This window comes from Rhinopithecus roxellana, chromosome 4, assembly GCF_007565055.1.
Source record: "Rhinopithecus roxellana isolate Shanxi Qingling chromosome 4, ASM756505v1, whole genome shotgun sequence".
Lineage (NCBI taxonomy): Eukaryota > Metazoa > Chordata > Mammalia > Primates > Cercopithecidae > Rhinopithecus > Rhinopithecus roxellana.
The window spans coordinates 76,692,072-76,712,039 of record NC_044552.1 but is presented as its reverse complement, the minus strand read 5'-3'; the positions used below and the strand labels follow the sequence as shown (position 1 = coordinate 76,712,039).

Sequence of the window (19,968 nt, the reverse complement as noted above, 5' to 3'; positions counted from 1 at the left end):
GAAATATTTAAACAAATAAAAATGAAAACAACATGAAAAGACATCATCTTCTTGCCTTTTACCTGCAGATTATATATACTACTCATTGTTTTTCTTAGGTGTACTTCATTGGTTTCAGTTCTTTGTTTTCAATGTGGTAAAATATACCTAGTATAAAATTTACCATTTAAACCATTTTTAAGTGTACAGTTTAGTAATACTAAGTACATTCAATATCCATCTCCAGAACTTTTTCATCATCCTAAACGGAAACTCTACTTATTAAACAGTAACTCCCCATTCCCTGCTTCCCCGGCTCCCGGTAACCACCATTTTACTTTCTATCTCTATGAATTTGACTATTCTAGGTACCTTATTTAAGTGGAACCATATAATATTTGTCCTTTTGTGTCTGGTTTATTTCACTTAACAAATGTTTTCAATGTTCTCTTAGTTCTTTTACTTTGAATAAGATTAACTCCATTTGGAAATACTGTCAGCTACAATGGAAACTGTCATTCTCTTATTCCTCATTTAGCCCTAGTATAAAGTATTCCATGACTCTGACACAAGTGATTCATTTTTATCTATACAGCTTAAAAGAATACATATTTTATGCAATTATATGGAATACTTATGTTTCCAAAAAAGTTGCCCATAATTTTATTTCTTCATGCCAAGTCCCATTCTGTCCAACAATTTTCAATTTTAAAATTAGAGACCTTTCTAGGACAAAAATAGAAGTAAAACATACTAGAATTCTGTTCCACTCCAATGTGTAAAGCATCATACTAGGCAATGAGGATATAGCATTGAGAGAGACAGAAGAGTCCTTCCCCTTATACAGCAGACAGGTTAGACAGCAAAAAAGATACAAAATACAAAATTACAAATGTGATTAATGCAAGGAGGAAGTAAAGAATGTTATAAGAGCAAGTAGCAAAGGAATTTAACCTGATCTAGAGTTTCAGGGGAGACCCTGACACGAAGTGTATGTAACTTAAGGCAAAGAGTCAAAAGACAAATAGGAGTGAAATGAACATGGGTGGGTGTGGAAATCTGGGTGTGTGTAGGTGTGGGAGATACCTCTGCCTTTTCCAAACAGGGGACACTGCAAGACAAAAGGCATAGAATGAATACAGAGAAACAAAGATGGGCACATTTGAGTGAAGTCTAAGAAGCTGAATATGATAGGAAGGTAGAGAGTTAAGACAGAATAGTGCTGAGGAAGCCAGGGGCCAGATTATAGAGAACCTTGTAAACTAAATTAAAGATCCTAAAAATGATGAAAAGCCACAAAGGTTTTAAGCAAGCAAGTGACAAGATCAGATATGTGTTTCGAAAAGATCACTCCAATTGTAGACTAGAAAACGGAAAGAAGGGAAAACTAAAAGCAGGAAACTGGTCACTACCGTGCAATTTGATCTTTTTTTTTTTGAGATGGAGTTTCACTCTTCTCACCCAGGCTGGAGTACAAAGGCAAGATCTCGGCTCACTGCAACGTCCACCTCCCAGGTTCAAGTGATTCTCCTGTCTCAGTCTCCCGAGTAGCTGGGATTACAGGTACCCACCACCACGCCCGGCTAATTTTTTGTATTTCTAGTAAAGACGGTGTTTCACCATGTTGGCCAAGCTGGTCTCAAACTCCTGACCTCAGGTGATCCACCCGCCTTGGACTCCCAAAGTGCTGGGATTACAGGCGTGAGCCACTGCACCTGGCCTGAACAGTTTTTAAACAGTAGTCTGGTCTAGGCTGTAGCAGTGGGGGATGAAAGGGATCAGATAAGTCTGAGAGACACTGAGCTCTAAAATCAGCTGGAATAAGTTACCAACTAAATATCTGGGATAAGAGAGAAGGAAGCACCAAACGATGAGTCTCAGGTTTCGAGTAAGAGTAATTCTTCTTGCTAAAATAGGAAGGGAATAAAATAATGCAGATGACCATATTTCCTTGGGGGGAAAGCTGATGAGCCCAGTTTCAAACATATATAGTTTGAGTTCCTGTAAGACATCTAAGTGAGGATCTCCAGCAGACAAATATATAGGTTTGGAGCTCAGGAGAAAAATATTGGGAACTGTCAAGATACAAATGCTTGACAAAGACATAAAAATGGACAAGAACTCCAGGGGGTAAAAAGTGAAGTGAAGGCCGGGCGCGGTGGCTCAAGCCTGTAATCCCAGCACTTTGGGAGGCCGAGACGGGCGGATCACGAGGTCAGGAGATCGAGACCCTCCTGGCTAACACGGTGAAACCCCGTCTCTACTAAAAATACAAAAAACTAGCTGGGCGAGGTGGCGGGCGCCTGTAGTCCCAGCTACTCGGGAGGCTGAGGCAGGAGAATGGCTTAAACCCGGGAGGCGGAGCTTGCAGTGAGCTGAGAACCGGCCACTGCACTCCAGCCTGGGCGACAGAGCGAGACTCCGTCTCAAAAAAAAAGTGAAGTGAAAAAAAAAGAAAGCAGAGCCCTAAGAAATACCAATATTAAGGAATAAACAAAGGAGAAAGATGTGGCAAAAAAGGCCACACACATATACACAGACATAAAAACCATAGAGGCAAAAGCAAAACCAAGGATACTGAGCACTGCAGGGCTAAACAGCACAGTGCCACAAGATGGGAGAAACAACCAACAACATCAAACACTGCTGAAATAACGCAAATGAAAATTACAAAACAGACTCTGAGCTTGGCTAAAAAGATACCATTAGTGACTTTGGCAAGAACAGTTTTCTTGGAATAGTATGAAAATGTGATTACAGAAAACTCACTGGTAGGAGGTGGAAGGCAAACAATGACTATAAACAATCTTGTTAAGAAGTCTAGCCATGGAGGAAAAGCCAAAGTTGAGAGATGGGGTCAACAGAGGCTTGTTGTTTCAGGATAGGAATGATTTATGACAGCATTAAAAACTGTGAAGGAGCCAGCAGATAAGAAGTTGAAAGTAAAATAAATAGAGAAGGCAGAGGTGGAGGTGGGAGAAGATCAGATACCACTAGCTTCCTGAGAAGGCAGAAGATAGATGGAGGGCTGGGTCTTGCCTAGAACAATATAACAGGAGGGAAAGAGAAGTAAATGTGTGTGACTGCAGATAGGTTTTGCAGATTTGGTGGCAGAAAGTTAAGGGAGGTCCTATCACACCTATCACATCATTTCTATTTTCTTCACGAAGGAGGGAGTGAGGTCACCTGTTAAGAGTGAAGGAAGAGGTCAGGGCTCAGAGACATAGTCATAGCGGAAAAGGGTAGACACCTGACTAAAGATACATAAAGGGATTGCTGCCTAATGTTAAGGGTCCATGACATTGATGACCATGGGTCTGATCATGATTTCTTCTAGACACAAGTCACAAAATAGCAATGCAAATGAGTATATGTGTTTTTATACTGGATAATCTAAATAAAAAGCAACAGTTTAAATGAACATAACCGGAAGAATACAAACTGAAAAGTTATCCAGTTTCTACAAATCTCCTTCCCAATATTCTCTGAAAAATAAAACATAATGCTCAGTGATAATATGTACAGGATATAAGCGGAAAGATTATGCACAGAGGCAACAAATCAAAATGCAGAAAAGACAGGAATATATGTAATATTAATATTAAAAATATGTTCAAACTTAATTGACAGCCAGGGACATATCTGAACTACAGCTATATTGGCACTAAAATCCTCATCTGTAATTCTAAGACTAGTCATTGCTAATGTTTTGTTTACTGTCTTGTATATATTAACTTACACTTACGCACGTACGTATTTAAACAGCCAAATTTGGATTGTGCCATATGGTTTTAAATTCTAGTTTTTTGTTTTATATTTATTATATGCCTGTCACCCAACAGTCTTCAAAAACACAAATCATGACTGTATAAGTGGTTTCTCTGGGGGAAGAATTCAAGAAAAAAGCAATTACCTACAAGACAAGACAATCCTTTCTCCTACAGTTACCCTCAACACTCTTGCCATTTTCAATTTGATTAGAAACACTAGAAAACAACTTACAATCTAGTGCTCACAACAGTCTTTTCACATTTAAACAGGTCTATAAAGAAAAAATACTGTATTCTTTACATGAAATTTATTTAACTTTAGGAAGTATGTCAAACATTAGAGTTTGATTTAAAAGTAAACAGGCCTGGTAGAGTAGCTCATGCCTGTAATCCCAGCATTTTAGGAGGCCAAGGCGGGCAGATCACTTAAGGTCAGGAGTTTGAGACCAGCCTGGCCAACGTGGCAAAACCCCGTCTCTATTAAAAATACAAAAATTAACTGGACATGATGGAGCACGCCTGTAATCCCAGCTACTTGGGAAGCTGAGGCACGAGAATAATTTGAACCCAGGAGGGGGAGGTTGCAGTAAGCCAAGATGGCGCTACTGCCCCCTCCAGCCTGGGCAACAGGGCGAGACTCTGTCTCAAAAAAATAAATAAAAATAAACAGACTTAAATTATTTTTCAGTTGTTGTCAATTTGGCCAAACACACTCTTTGGTTTAGATACTATTGCAAAGCCAATGAAAGTTAAAGTTGTAATTAAAGCACCAAAAACTCATTTGGGAAAAAAAATGGTATCCTAACCTATGTTACAGAACAAGAACAGAAAAAATACCTCTAACAAATGAAATTCTTCTAAAAATAAAACTATGACCATACTTGGTTTTTAACTGTGGTGTTTTTCTAGACAGAAAACGGTTGATATTTCCAAAGATTACTCACATGTATATAACCTTGAGTACCAATAACAAGATTGCCAAACTTCTCTAAAACTATCATTTCTAATAAGAAAACCCAAAAAGATGATTTCAAACAAAATCCCAATATGAACCTGGGGAAACATTCATGCACTGAGTAGTACCCCTTGAAGAGCCAATGCCAGATGCTGAGGATGCACAGAGGAAAACAAAAACAAAAACAAAACAACAGTCCTATACCCAAAAAGTGAGCGAGTCCTATACCCAAAAAGTAGCTTCCTCCAGTAATCTGACTTCCCGTAGCGAAGGCAGGCTAAGGAGCGGCGCTGCCTCTCAGAGAGATGAGGGGGAAAGCAAAGGGCAGACTTTACTAAAGTGAAACAGAAGAAGCATTTCCTCATCACAAATACATATTTACTTTTCCATATCATCTCCAGGTAAACACTAGAATGCATACCTGAGACACAAAAAGAAAAAACAGTAACAACAATTGAGAATATCTTTGCCTATTACGGGCTATTCAGTACACCAGGCAGGATGTCATCTCTGACAGAGGCATAAACTGGGATTATACATGCACTTAGAAAAGGGAAACAAAGCACACCAAAATCAGAAGACATTTGAAACGTGTTTGTAAAATACGTAATCCATTAACTCACACCTGCAAGTCTAGGTGCAGCAATTTATAATATATATTACATATATATTACATATTATCTCACATATAACATACAATAGCTCAGTGAACATACCATGTGTGTATGTGTGCATGGTTATATGTTCATTAAGCTATTAAAACACTGTTAAACAGTTGCTTGGAATCTCTTAACTACAAAAGAATACAATCTGAACCTATTATTTTCAAAATCTCTTCCTATTAAAAAAGCATATTATCTTATTATTCCATTATCATACATTTATTATATATGAATATATGCATAAGAAAAAGAAAGTCAAGCAGGCACCATAGATGACTGATTCCATTAACATACCCACATACATGTAAGGAAAAGAAAGTCCAGAAGGCATCATGACAACATGTTGACAGTGGTTTTGTCCTCTGAGTGGTGAATATTTCCTTCTTTATGCTTATCTATGTTAATTTTTTTTCCAAAATAAGCATGAATTAGCTGTATATAAAATGTTACATAATAATGGCCTCCAAGTTCTTAGAGCTTTTTTCTTTTACAAAAATGGACAAGGTTAAATATCCCATTTGCCACAATCAATGTACTTACATAGTATGGTTCTGCTTCCCTTTCAGTTATCTCATCCTGATATAGCGTGAAGCAAGTTGGAATTCGTCCAAACCACACATCTCGAAGCACATCTTTGTCATCTGTCATTCTTCCAGTAGTTAAAGCAGTACATACAGGCTAAATTCTTTTTTCAACCAAAGCCAAACTGAAAATAAAATAAAGAGCATTAGTCAGATCCTTGAAAGGATGAAGAACCTGCTAGAAAACAAAAGATTATTTTTAAAAAATCAATGCCATAAAGATTATCCACTTCAAAAAAAAAAAAAAAAAAAAGATGTGATCGCCAATCTTTAGTATAAATCCAAAAAAAGTACAACAAATTCTAAATGTAAAATTATTATTTAAAGGAATCAGAAAAGTAACTAATTCAAAATTACATATACCAGTAATATTCATTGTACATTTGAGTAATGAACCAAAGTCAAAAATGAAACTATATTTGCCTCAGTCTTTCAAGCCCAGAAGAGTCTACTGCTTATCTAAAGAGAAGCTTCACCTATACCCTATGAATCCTGACAGTCCAACTCCAAAGGATCGTTCTTGCAGTTACCCCTGCAGACAGTTCTTCCTCTCTTCCTGCAAAACTACTCTCTCATCTTAGAAAATACCTCTTTCACATTGGGGAAAATATCTTTCTATAAACCCATTCCCCATTCTAAATTTCATCCTCTCCACAATGTAATCCCACCAATACTTCCATTTTAATTACTCTACTTCTTTTTGTAAACCTTCTACCAAAAGTGGCCCCCTAAACACCTTTCTCTGTATCCTACTATTCCCCTACCTAATATGCTCCTCTCTCACCTATTCAAATCCCTACTCTGTAAACCAAGCTCCCAGTCCTCTGGCCCCAATGAAACAGTAAATGCTTCTGCTTGGATCTCTCAGAATATTCTCTATACCACAAATATAGCACTAGGTCTGCAAAACAATATTCTAGGTATGGCATAAGGACATGGCTTTTGACCTCCATAATATCCAAGTGCCTTCCAATGCTAATATTCTACAATTGAATAACACAATACACGACACGACTAAATGCTGAAATAAATACTGTTGATAATATACACTTAGAATAACTCAACAGGTGTCACCTGGATACTAAGATTCAATATACTTATCCAAATAATATTTCTCATCTTTGATAGGCAGCTAATTCATAATCTACCATAATATATCTTATGAAAACATTCAAAATAATCTTACGAGTTTAGCCAAATATGAATTATTAACACTGAATTATTCAAGGAGTTTGTTTCCCTTTTTTTTCACTTCCACTGACCAATGCCAAGTACACTAAGACGGTCATAAATTAATTAGTCAAAGAAAGAAAAAGTTGGAGGTCAACTGGATGCAACGTCATCTACAGGTAAGTAAACAGCAAGAGGTGGAAAAAGTATGTCCAACATAAAAGTACTAGGCAACAAGAATTCTGGTTCTTAAACTAAGTCCAGTCCAGTTAGTGTTTTAACTTTTATTAAAACATATCCACAAAAACAACTATTTTAAGCAAATGATATACATACATGCATGTAAACTTCATATCATTCCACACTGCTAGGCTACAAATTCAAACAACTATTGAGTTTCTGCAGTTGGCAAAAAATTTCCAAGTTTACAAATGACACAAAATTAACTCACTGAAAACAGGAAAGACTGCACTACTTCCTGATTACATTAATAGCTTGCTCTTTTTAAAGCAAATTTACTAGTGGCAAAAAATAATGAAATCTAGGTTATCACAAATAAGTAAAACTAAAATTGAATCTGATATAAAGGTGGTATGCAGTTGTTTCTGCAGCCAAGATACATCAAGTTAGTCAGCAGCTGCAACTGAGATTCACCTTTTGATGACGAAGAGAAAAATAATTTGAGACAAAGAGTTCCTTTAATAAAAATCTTTAATAAAAGTTAATTACAAGCTTAAAGCTGAAGTCACTGTATTGTCACTATTGATATTATTTTTCTTCTCAGAAGAAGCAGATAGAAAATATAATCCAAGACAATTACTCTTCCCTCCTCTCCAAGCACTGTTCTCTCAAGGAGGAATAATAATCTGATTGGTCAGATTCCAGGACACCACTTGAGCCATGTTTATTAATAGGCAGGGATCATCATAAACCAAAATATCATGCATGTGAGTGTGGCTCCCTTCTCTCCCCTCTAGGCTGCCAGACAAGAACCCAGACCACCCTGCTCTTTCTTTCCATGACATTCTCTTCTGTTTCTCCCTTCCACGTTTCACGAACAGTAAAATGAATGACCAATGTTCTCTGTTTCTAAGTCCCTTCCCAAAAGAGATACAAATATAGACTTAGGGGAAGGCAGAACACCTCAAGACTCCAACTACAGGCTTGAGTTTTAAAGTCTTATGTTCCAGCAAAGTTTACCAAAGTTCTACAGTAGGATTTTAAGTACAAAGTACGAGTGAAAGATAAATTGGTACTTTATTTCCCATGTACTATTGTTGCTTACATGTATATTTTTTGCAAGACCTAAAGGGAAGAACTAACTCAGCAAAGGCAGCTAAAGGTGTAACACAGTAGAGCTGATACAAATTTTGCAAAACAAACAAACTCTGCAAAACAGATTTATGAAAACTGCAAACGAGGCTGCTTACTGCCTCAAAATACACAGACCCAAATTTATAGGCTCTTAAAATGTTAATCTTTCCATATTAATATTTACCTATAATAAATTATATAAGAAAGCATGTCTCCAGTGAATACACTTAACTTTAAAAATACGTAAGAAAAAGAAGGGATACATGAATAAAACTAAAGGATGTAAGTTTTCAATAATCCTTTTTTAAAGAGGCAATAAAACAAAATTTACTCTTGAGAGGCACTATAGAGTAGGAGTCAGAAATGTAAAATGTGGAGCCAGACTGTGTGGACCCAAAACCAGCTCCACCACTTACAGTGTGACCTCAAGTAAGTCATTTAACTTCTCTATTTCTGTTTTCTCATCTGAAAAATGGGAAAACAGCACCTACCACATTAGATACAAGAATTAAATGAATTAATACATGTAAAGCACTTGAACAATGTCCATCATATAATATGTACTATAAAGGTTATCTACCAGTTATAATTTACAGAACAAGAACATGTCTCAAAAAATGTTTAAAAGTCAACATTTAAAGACTTCAAAAACTAATAATAATCAAAAGCATTATATAACATAAGTAGGAATTACAGGTATAAAAAAGCTAAAAATTTTGCAGTAATCACTGCTAATAATATGCAATTTACAGTCAAATATTTAATCACTTGATATGCCTAGCTGTGTGGCAGGTGTTAGAAGAACAACAATAACGGACTTTTAAAAACCTCAGTCATTAACAAAGTATAATCTCCAAATCTACTAAACATACCATGCACTTTCTGTCCTTTCTGTGCCTTTGCCCATGCTGGTGGTACCCTTACCCTAAAGCAGCCTTCTTCACCTTGTCTTCCAACTTAAACATCCCTTAGGACCCAGCTCAAAATAACCTTTCTTCTACACATGATTCAGGCAGAACTCGCCTTGTTTTCTCTTGGCACCTCTACTTTTCCTCTACCCTTGTAAGTTTCTATCAATGGTATTTATTTGTACGTCTCCTCCAGTATACTGCAATAGATTCCCTTAGGGAGAAGGATCATATCTCATTCATCTCTTCACCTCTGATACTTGGAATGGTATCTGGAATTCAGTAGGTGCTCAAAAAATGCTTACTGAATTTGAATGTGTTGGAAAGACAGCGTATGATATAAAATTACAGAACTAAACAGAATCCCGAAAAATGAGGTAAGCAGGTGAGATTAGATAATAAAAATTAGATAACAGTAGATAATATACTACTTTAAATATCAAGTAACTCCAGAAATACTATACATTTTATATTACCTCACACTTGATACACACAAGCCTATATGTTCCCATTTTACAAATGATAAATTTGAGAAGAGGATGTCAGATGATTTTTCTAAAATCTTGTGGCTAATAAATGGCAGACCCAAAATTAGAAGTCACATCCTAACTCAGGTTTCTAATCTCATATTCTTTCCATCATACTATACGGACTGCCATCATCCCTCCCAACTCCAAAACATCCGTATGTCCATGGTATAATTAAATGTTACTTTGTGAGAGCTTTCATGGGGCATGGGAAAGAGGGGAGTTGGAGATATTAATACATCCTATAGTGTTCAAAGAATTTTAAAAGATGTGCAACTTGAAGAATGGGTAGAATATAGACAGGCAAAAAGATGACAAATATTCTAACAGGCCAAAATAGCATCAATAAAGGCATTAAGTGGGCAGGCGCAATATATGTGCCAACTTTTAAGGAAATTTTGGGTTGAGAGTAGTATTAATAGATAATGAAAGAGCTGATACCAAAACATGTTTTAACATCACATGTGACCTTTAGGCAAGTCGCTTCACCTCACTAAGCTTCAATTTCCTTACTTGTGAAATGGAATTACTATTACCCAAGTCACAAGGTTATTCTGGAAAAAAAAAAAATTCCATAAAGTGTTTGATACAATAATGGACACATGGTAAGTGCTAGCAAGCAATTATTATTCCTCTAATGTCAAATCTGTAAATGTAAGTAAAATGAGACTAGACCATGAAACATACCAAACAAGACTGGGGGTGGATCTCAATTTCATCCACCAGTCCTATAGTGCCTACAGGTTTTAGAATGGTAAAATAAAAACAATTATGTGGTAACAGTGCACAAAAGGAGAGCCTTGAGTCAGAGAGGCTAGCCAGGAAGTAATTTCAGCAACTAAGGGAAAAAGTAATGAGTGCTTGACCTATAGAGGTAGTCGTGGACTGGTGAAAAACAGATGAGTCTTTCCAAGGAAGAAAGAGAAGTTGGTGAAAAATGAGGGATAAAGAACAAGGGAAAGGAAGTTTAGATGCTGACAGCATGCAAAATACAATCAGATAGTTAAGGGGCTTTGAAATCAGACTGACATGGGTTTAAATCCTGATTTCCACCTATTAGTTACGTGTCTTGGACAACAAACCCATCCTCTTTGACTCTCATATTTGTGAAATGAAGATAATTATAATTTTCACAGGGCTGTTAGGTGTTTAGTACATTTGGTAACCACTCAATAAACAATGTATGTTTTTAGTACACAGTTTCCTCATACTTCCATGGCCCCTCTGCTTGAACACTTTTTCCCTCTTCTTTTAGCCAACTCTTAATTCTCTTAGGCTTAATATCAGCTCCTTGGGAAGCTTTCCCCTAAGCAGCCTCCAGTCTAATTACTTCTTTAATAGCATGCAATACCATGCAATGCAATTCCTGTTTATCTTATCTGTCTCCTGCCCCTCCCCACACTGAAATTTTCTTTGACAGCAAAATTTAGTCATATGTACCTTCTAATCACCAATATTAGTATAGTTAGCAGATAGCAGGCTTTGACATTTTTGTTAAATAATGGGGAAAAATATATAAAATATGAATCTAGCTACTTAAGAAATTTTATCCCTAAACTCCTTTGCAAATCAGTACAGTCATGCTTTAAATTCAGCATATTCTGTTATTTTAGAAAGATTTTCTCTCTCCTACATACACTACACCATTATCACCATCCATCCAATTTCAAGGAAATATCTTGGAAATAAAAAAATTCCAACCCATGATGCAATCTACTAGAAGTAAGTTTTTTGAGGGCAGGGACTATTCTTGACTGTTCTATTTTCTGCATCTAGTTCAGAGCCTGGGACAGAGTAGGTGCCCACCAAAAACATCTGTTAACCAATCAGTCATTTAGAAAATGGCACGGTGTGATAACAATATAATGCACAACTAATAGTCTCTTTCACACTATGTACCAAGAAAGACTAACCTACTACCTGAAGTAATTTTCGTTGACAGAACTCCCAACTACCTAGAAATATCAAATACTTACTAGACTAAGTGCGTAAACATCAAAAAATAATAATATATGCTGGCTGGTCTTCCTTTAAATTCATAAACACTAACCTCAAAACCGGGCCCTTGGTACTGCCTAGTGTTCCTACTTTTCCCTAGTCCATTTATTCTCCCCCTTTCCTACATCACTATTCCATACCTTCTCCCTCAAACGTTCACTTCTTTCTCCTCCTCTCTCTCTCTCAGCTAATGACCTTGTTTTCTATTTCCTTCTATCCGCTTACTGTGAATCAGTGATTCTCAAGAGGAATTTTACTCAACAGTCCCACCCTGGGAGGGAGGAAATTTTGTAAATCTCTCCAAACTCTAAATGTTGAAATGCCCCAGGACTCAGTCCTTGAACCACTCCCTTGGAGATCTCTCACATGGTTTTAAATACCACTTATACATTTACACTCTCACAGTTTTATCCCCTGTCCAAACTTCTCTTTTTGAACTGCCTGGCTTCACATATACTACTACATATGACATTTCCATTTAGAAATGTAACATATGCAAAATGGAAAACCATTTCAGATTCTTCCTTCCCCCTCTCTCCTATCACTATCACTCTGTGGTCTTTTCTGTTTTGCTAAGTGGAAAAGTCCTTTTTTTTTTTCTTTTAAGAGACAGGGTCTTGCTGTCACCCAGGATGGACTACAGTGAAGGATCATTGGCCACTGTAACCTTGAGCTCAAGGGGGTCAAGTGATCCTTCCCTCCCATCTCAGCTTCCCAAGTAGCTAGGACTACAGGCTCATGCCACTATGCCCAGCTAATTTTTTTTTTTTTTTTTTGTAGAGACAGGGTCTCGTTATGTTGCCCAGGCTGGGGATTCTCTCAAACATGGTATTACAAGTATGAGCCACCATGCCCAACCAAGTGCTATTCTTCAGCTGCTCAGTCTGCTCAGGACTCCCTTGGAGTCCTCCTTGACCCTTCTTCTACCTGACTGCTCTCAAAGTAAATCTGGTCATTTCGCACTACCTCCACTATTACTACCCTGATTCGTCACCTTGACCTTTAACCTGGATAAATGCAGTCAATGGCCTACTAACAACTCTTATTTCTGCATCTGCTGCATACAGTCAACACAGCAATCAGACCTTTTAAAACACAAGTTAGATCAACTTACTCCTCACTCAAAACCCATCTCATTCAAAGTACAAATTAAAGTTCTTATAAATTCCTACATGGTCCTAAAAGACTTGGCCCCATTTCCACCTAAGTATCCACTACTTCTTTCCCTCTTGTTCATTATTTTCCAGTCAAACTAGCTAGTATGCACCTGCCTCAGGGCTTCAGTGGTAGCTCTTTCCAAGTGGCACCCTTCTTTATCATCTATAGGCCTCCATGTTAATATCATCTTTTCTATGGCCACCACTTCCATCTCCTGGCTTTCCCTATACCCCTGCACTGCTTTGGTTTTATTCTCTAGCACTTTTGGCCACTTGACATATACACTTGGCCCTCCCTACCCATGGGTTCTTTGTCCTTTTATCCAACCAATCATGGATGAAAAACCATTCAGGGAAGAAAAAAAGTCAGTACTGAACATGTATAGACTCTTTCTTGTCATTATTCCCTAAACAATACACCATACCAACTATTTATATAGCATTTCAGTTGTATTGGGTATTATAAATAATGCACAATTGAACTAAAGATAGGAGGATGTGCATAGGCTATCTGCAAAGACTACACCATTTTCTGTCAGGGACTTGACCATTTGAGGACTTTGGTATCCAAGGGAGGTCCTGGAACCAATCTCCCAGAGATGCCGAGGGATACGAAAGACTGTACCTTAATTTTTGTATCAATGTCTTCTCACCCCATCCCCAAAGTGGAACTTCATGATGGCAGGAATTTTTATTCTTTTGCTCACTATTTTGTTTACTGTTTTGTCCAGTGCCTAACACATAGGAGGTACTCAGTTTGGGGGAAATTAATGAAATAAACACAGACTTGAGGTGTGTGCACTATTCTAAAAACCCATATCCATACAGTTCCATTCCATCCACTTTTCCCCAATTTTAAGTAGCATATCTTTGAAGATCAATGCACAGGCTTAAATCTGGTGTAAAATACCTTTCAACTACTACCCTCAGCCCAACATCCTCATTTTCAAATTCAAAATTCAACCAGAAACTCCCTCTATGAAAATCACAAATAGTTCAGTTCAGAGCCAAGTATCCAGTTTCAAGGTCTCAGAAATCTAACAAGCCAATTCTGGAAGGCTTTGGAAGTTCAGCTACTGCCTGATAAGTCTCCGGGTTCTGACTGCTCAAGACATGCTGTGCCTACTCACCCCTCAGAAAAATCTAGAACCAACAGTTTCCTAGGTTCCTCAAGTTCAGGATAATTGTAAAATAATCCAAAGTACAAAAGAAATATGTAAAAGTGTCTTGCCAACAGAAAATGTCTTTGGTAGCACTAAATATAATTATTGAGACAAGGAATATCGTAAATAGATAAATTGTTTGGAGGACATACCCACCGAGTTTGGACAGACTCACACTGCACTGTGCAATGAAGGTTTAAATAACTGTGTGTTCAGGAAAAATGCAGTTCCTGAACTGAACTCTAGAGCCTGTGACTAGACTCTCGCTTTCCTACCTTAGTGAGCAACAGACATGTACCCCAAGAGGGACCCCACAGGCCACACCCGCCAACCGGCCCCAGGGCTCCGGGGGCGGCGTCTCGCCAACTCCACCTCTGCCGGGAGGAACCACCTTCACCCTCCATCGCCGCCGGGCGGGCGCTCCTCCAGGCAGCTTCACCCCTCCTTCCTACCACACCTACCTGGCCCCTCCCCAGCCCTCCTCCTCTAGGAATTTCATCACACAAGGGGACACACACACGTACCCTACCCGAAGCAACGGCTCCTCCTTCCGGCTCCCCGCACTGGTGGGTACGCCTGGATTCCGAGCTCCGGTGGGGCGGCGGGGCAGGATGCCCACCTGACACACTGCCCTGCGGGGACGCGGTAGCAGGACTCCAGGAAGCCCGCGCAGCCGCAAAAAGCACCGGCGCGGAGGTCGGAGCCAAACCCTGCTGCACTTCCGCCCTCTGGTATCCAGCGAATAAAACCGGCAGCGCCGCGGAGCCCTGGAAGCGCCCCACAAGTCCAGTCACCCTCGGCGCCTGGAGATGACGTCACGCGACCCCACGTGGCCCGAACTCCGCCCTCCGTGTTCTGCCCAACCCAGCGAGGAGGCCCGAGTCGCTCCTGAGCATGCGCCAAAGGAGCAGGACGCTTGAACTAGGGGCCAAACGCCTCCAAGTTCATAGCTTCTACCCTCTTGTGAGAGTCTCGCGTCAAAGCGTAGTTATTGGGGCTTGGGGAGGTTAATGTGACAGTTCCACAAGAACAGCTTTTAAAATACTGAAACACTGCCTCCCTAGAGCTTGATCGCAACATCCCTTTCTTCCTGGCATCACACAACAGTATTAATAAAACATTAGTTTACAAAGCACTTTCCCATCCATTTTCTCATTTGATCTTATTCTCTACTTTGTTGGAACCATCGCAGGCATTCATTAATAGCCTAATTTAACAGAAGACTATATGAGTACTGAACCCTCCCACCCATCCAAGATTATATATCTTTATCCCACTGTTTGTAAAAATAATTAGTAAACTTACTAATAAAGAATGTTTGAATTGGCTCTATCCAGAAGTCTTACCAGGAATTTAAGGTTTTTCTCTTAATTACACATGCCTTAACGCCATGCATGTTAAGTAAGTACTGTGCTGAGACTAAAAACAGGTTCTTGATAATTGGGAAGATAAGGAAAATTCTAGTAGTAGCCACGGGATTCTTTTAAAAAGAAAAATCTTCTTGGAGTTGGACTAAGTACAATGATTTTAACATGGTAAATTACAGCCCATTAGTGGGTATCTAAATCGAGTTAGGGAAGCATGCCCAGCATCTTTTTAAATGAAATAAAATAGAAAATGTCAGCATGCTTCACACATGTAAAGGGTAAATATTGTTTCCTGAAATTTTTACTTCAGTATGTATATGTGTACACTGCACAGGAAGTGAAATACATTTCTTAGTAAGGGTAGCAGTCAGAAAAGTTTGAAAGCCACAGTTCTGGTCCTCCTCACCTACTCAGTGCAGAAATCCTCACTACAATGTCCCCAGTAAACAGCCATTAGCCTCTGTAAGAAAGCTCGTGGGATTAAGGTGCATTATCTTCCCAGTGTCAGACAAAAGTATATAAAATTTCCTTTAAAATGTATCAAAAAAATAAGATGGATTTAAGGGCACGTAGATGGATAAATATGTGATTAACCAAGTACAGTAAAATATAATGGTAAAATATAATGGTAGAATCTAGATGGTAGGATCTAGGTTCATTGTAAATGGATATTCACTGTAAAATTTGTTCAACTTTGCTGTGTGTTCAAAATTCTTTCCTAACAAAATGTTGGGGCCAGGCACGGTGGCTCATGCCTATAATCCCAGCACTTTGGGAGGCCCAGGTAAGAGGATAGCTTGAGCCCAGGAGTTCAAGACCAGCCTGCACAGCATGGCAAGACTCCATCTCTACAAAAAACACAAAAATTAGGAGGGCGTGGTGGCATGCGCCTATAGTCCCAGCTACTCCTGTGGTTGAGGAAGGAGGATTACATGAGCCCAGGAGGTCAAGGTTACAGCGAGCTATGATTGTATTACTGCAGCCTGGGGGACAGAGGGAGACCCTGTCTCAAAAAAAACAAAAAAACAAAAATTGTTGGGGCAAAACTATGTATGAAGAAACCTAATAGGTGAAAGGTGATTACTTGGCTTGACTTAAAATTCAACTTCCTGTAATTTTTATAAATTAACTCTGTTTTCTTCCTTTCTCCCCTTGTCCTTCTCTCTTCCTCACCCATCTACAACATACAACAGAAATAACTAACCCTTCTTCTAAAAGACAGCATTTCAATATGAAAAGGTTCCCATAATGCACTCAGGGATAAACATTGTCATTTCTTTCAGCCAGTTTTCACATGGCATATCTCTCCTCTGGATATGGTCCAGTTATCAGTGTTCCTATTAAATAGTTGTTACACTTTTCTATTTGATGATCATGCTCCTTGAGCAAAAATTTGCAAGTAAAGGGAATTTTATGTTTGTTCTCTGTCATTTCCATTTGTGAACATTATGCCTTCTCTCCAAATCAGTGGCACTGCAAATTTTAAATTTTTTTTCTATGAAGATAACTTTTAAAGAGCTCTTTTTGGTTGGCCTTACCATTTCCTCCAAGCTTTAGCTTATTGGAGGTGACTCTCTGTTGGGAACAAGCCCCCCAGAATCTGGCCATATACTGGCCCCAAAACTGGCCATAAACAAAATCTCTGCAGCACTGTGACATGTTCATGATGGCCATAAAGCCCAGGCTGGAAGGTTGTGAGATTACAGGAATAAGGGCAAGGAACACCTGACGCGCCCAGGGTGGAAAATCGCTTAAAGGCATTCTTAAGCCACAAACAATAGCATGAGCAATCTGTGCCTTAAGGACATGCTCCTGCTGCAGTTAGCTAGCCCAACCTATTCCTTTAATTCAATCCATCCCTTCGTTTCCCATAAGGGATACTTTTAGTTAATTTAATATCTGTAGAAACAATGCTAATGACTGGCTTGCTGTTAATAAATACATAGGTAAATCTCTGTTCGAGGCTCTCAGCTCTGAAGGCTGTGAGACCCCTGATTTCCCACTTCACACCTCTATATTTCTGTGTGTGTGTCTTTAATTCCTCTAGCACTGCTGGCTTAGGGTTTCCCCGACCGAACTGGTCTCGGCAGTCTCAGGCAGCTTTTGATTCGTGGGAACTTGTTTATAAAGTCCTCTTTTCAACAAAAGTCTAATACACAAGTCCTCCCAAATTCTGGTTTCTAAGGAGAGACTCCAAAGAAGTCTTTGTTAATAAATCGCTTTCTTTTCTTTTCACTATAAGGTCTGGCTTTTATTTTTGCACGCCTCACAAATTCCAAGACACAAAGCTGTGGGATCATAACTTTACTCTAAATGTATTTAAATCTACTTTCCTAAAATGTAAGTTATCTGACTGCCTCCATGAACTCTAACCGTCACTGGTCATCATGCTATTACTTCCCGACCCAAGGTCCCATTCTGCTCTCTTTTATCTCTGTCTGTGGGCTTCAGAGGAATGATTTAAGCCTAATTTAATTCTATTAATACTTCAGCTATAACTCTTCTGACTGTGCTCCAACTAATTATCCCATCTCCCAGATTTCCCTTACTACTAGTTTCTTCCTTCATCCTATACATATGCTCAAATGTCCTCCCATCCTATTAAAACGCTTCCTTTAACCTTCATCATGTGTGAACTGTTAGCATAGCTTCCCCCTGATCTCCCTGCCTCCAGTCCTGCTCTACCTGTCCCAGGGTCTAACCAGTGCATGCTATCTAAAATGCATTCTAACAATGTCACTCTTCTGTTTAACACCTTTTATGGATTCATTCTAGGCAAATTCCAAATTTCTTAGCATGATAAACAAGGTCCTTTATGGCTAATATCTTCTTTCCTTCTAGCTTCCTTCCCCTGCTCTCCCTGCCTGGTGCTTCAAAATCCAACAGTATCCAATATTTTGTAAGACTTCTGTGCCCTAAGGCTATGCCATGCTTCTATGACTTTATTGCTGTTGTCCCTGCTGCCTGGAACACTACCCCCCAGCCCCAGCACCATTGCCACATTCTTTCTTCTTCACTTGGCACACACCACTCATTTTTAAGACTCAATTAGTGTTTTGGAAAATATTTCCTGACTCATCCAGTTTGGGTTTGTTGGTCCTCATAGTTTCCTCGGTCATTTTTTGATCACCAATGTCCAAAATAATGCCTGGCATTTATCAAATGTTTGTCAAAGTAAATTAAGCTGAACATGTGCTTTCTTCTAGGATTCCCATCCGTTTCACCTCATAATCTAAATTGTTCCATATAGCTTAGAGTTTAGGTAGAAAGTGGTCGTTTTCTTTGTTACTTCTTTGATGTCTGAGGGAGAAAATTGGCAAGGCAAGTTGAAAGTAATTGAGATGCACTGCCATTAGCAGAGTGGGTCTCCAGCAGTCATTAGCATTTAAAGTTTTCCACCATCACTGCATCCTGTCTCAGTGTCAGTTTTAGGATCTGTATGGGGGAAGGCATCACTTCTTCCATCTGGCTGCACACTCTGCAGTGCCTTCCCAGAACACAACCACACTTCTGTTACTCTACCCTTTTATCCTTCCTCAAATGATACCTCTCCCCTGCTAGAATGGAGACTCCTACAAAGCTGGCATGAATTGCTATATAAAAAGGCTACAAACTGGAGTTCCACATGCTGGAACTGGAGAACCTGTATGATTGCTGTAACATACATTAACCTACTTCAGCATATGAAATGTGATATTATGAATGTGCCAGTATATAAGCTTCAATTCTACTCACACAAACTGAGAATTCCAGGCTTCCATGATGGTCAGGCAGCAACACATTAAAAAGACCACACTTCAGGAGCGCATAGCATATCACAAGGACGCCTATGATCACCATCTTGATCCACATCACATGGTTTGCTAATTAGCATAGTAAACATCAGAGATGGGTTTTTATTTTTGGCTTGCCCAAAAGTATGATAAATGTTAAAAATGGGATCTCATACATGCAATTAGCAACATCTAAAATATATGGGATTTGGGCTGGGCACAGTGGCTCACGTCTGCAATCCCAGCACCTTGGGAGGCTGAGGTGGGCAGATCACTTGAGGTCAGGAGTTCTAGACCAGCCTGGCCAGCATGGTGAAACCCTGTCTGTACTAAAAATACAAAAACTTAGCAGGCTGTGGTGGCAAGCACCTATAGTCCCAGCTATTTGGGAGGCTGAAGCATGAGAATCACTTGAACCCAGGAGGTGGATGTTGCAGTGAGCTGAGATCATGCCGCTGCACTCCAGACTGGGTGACAGAGTGAGACTCCGTCTCGAAAATAAATAAATAAATAAATAAATAAATAAATAAATAAATAAATGTAAATACGCTTCAGCTGCTTCTGAAGTGTGGTCTTTCTAATGTGTTGCTGCCTGACCACCACTGAAGCATAACGGAAGCATGGCTCGTTACATAGTGCTTCAC

The 19,968-nt window shown here is 39.0% G+C and overlaps 1 protein-coding gene across 4 annotated transcripts in view; it reads right to left on the bottom strand.

The window, feature by feature from the left end:
* ATG5 (autophagy related 5) overlaps window positions 1–15,003 on the bottom strand; it is a 136,618-nt gene extending 121,615 nt beyond the window's left edge. For 3 of the 4 annotated variants that reach the window (XM_010352504.2, XM_010352506.2, XM_030929147.1), the window contains exons 1-2: window positions 14,709–15,003; window positions 5,907–6,072 (exon numbers count right to left, since the gene is read on the bottom strand). In XM_010352504.2, the coding sequence (XP_010350806.1) occupies window positions 5,907–6,014 (108 nt within the window). In that variant the 5' untranslated portion in view covers window positions 6,015–6,072; window positions 14,709–15,003. The remainder of the gene's footprint in view (window positions 1–5,906; window positions 6,073–14,708) is intronic. The other variant, XM_010352505.2, reaches the window with a different exon arrangement.
* Between the last annotated feature and the right edge of the window lie 4,965 nt (window positions 15,004–19,968).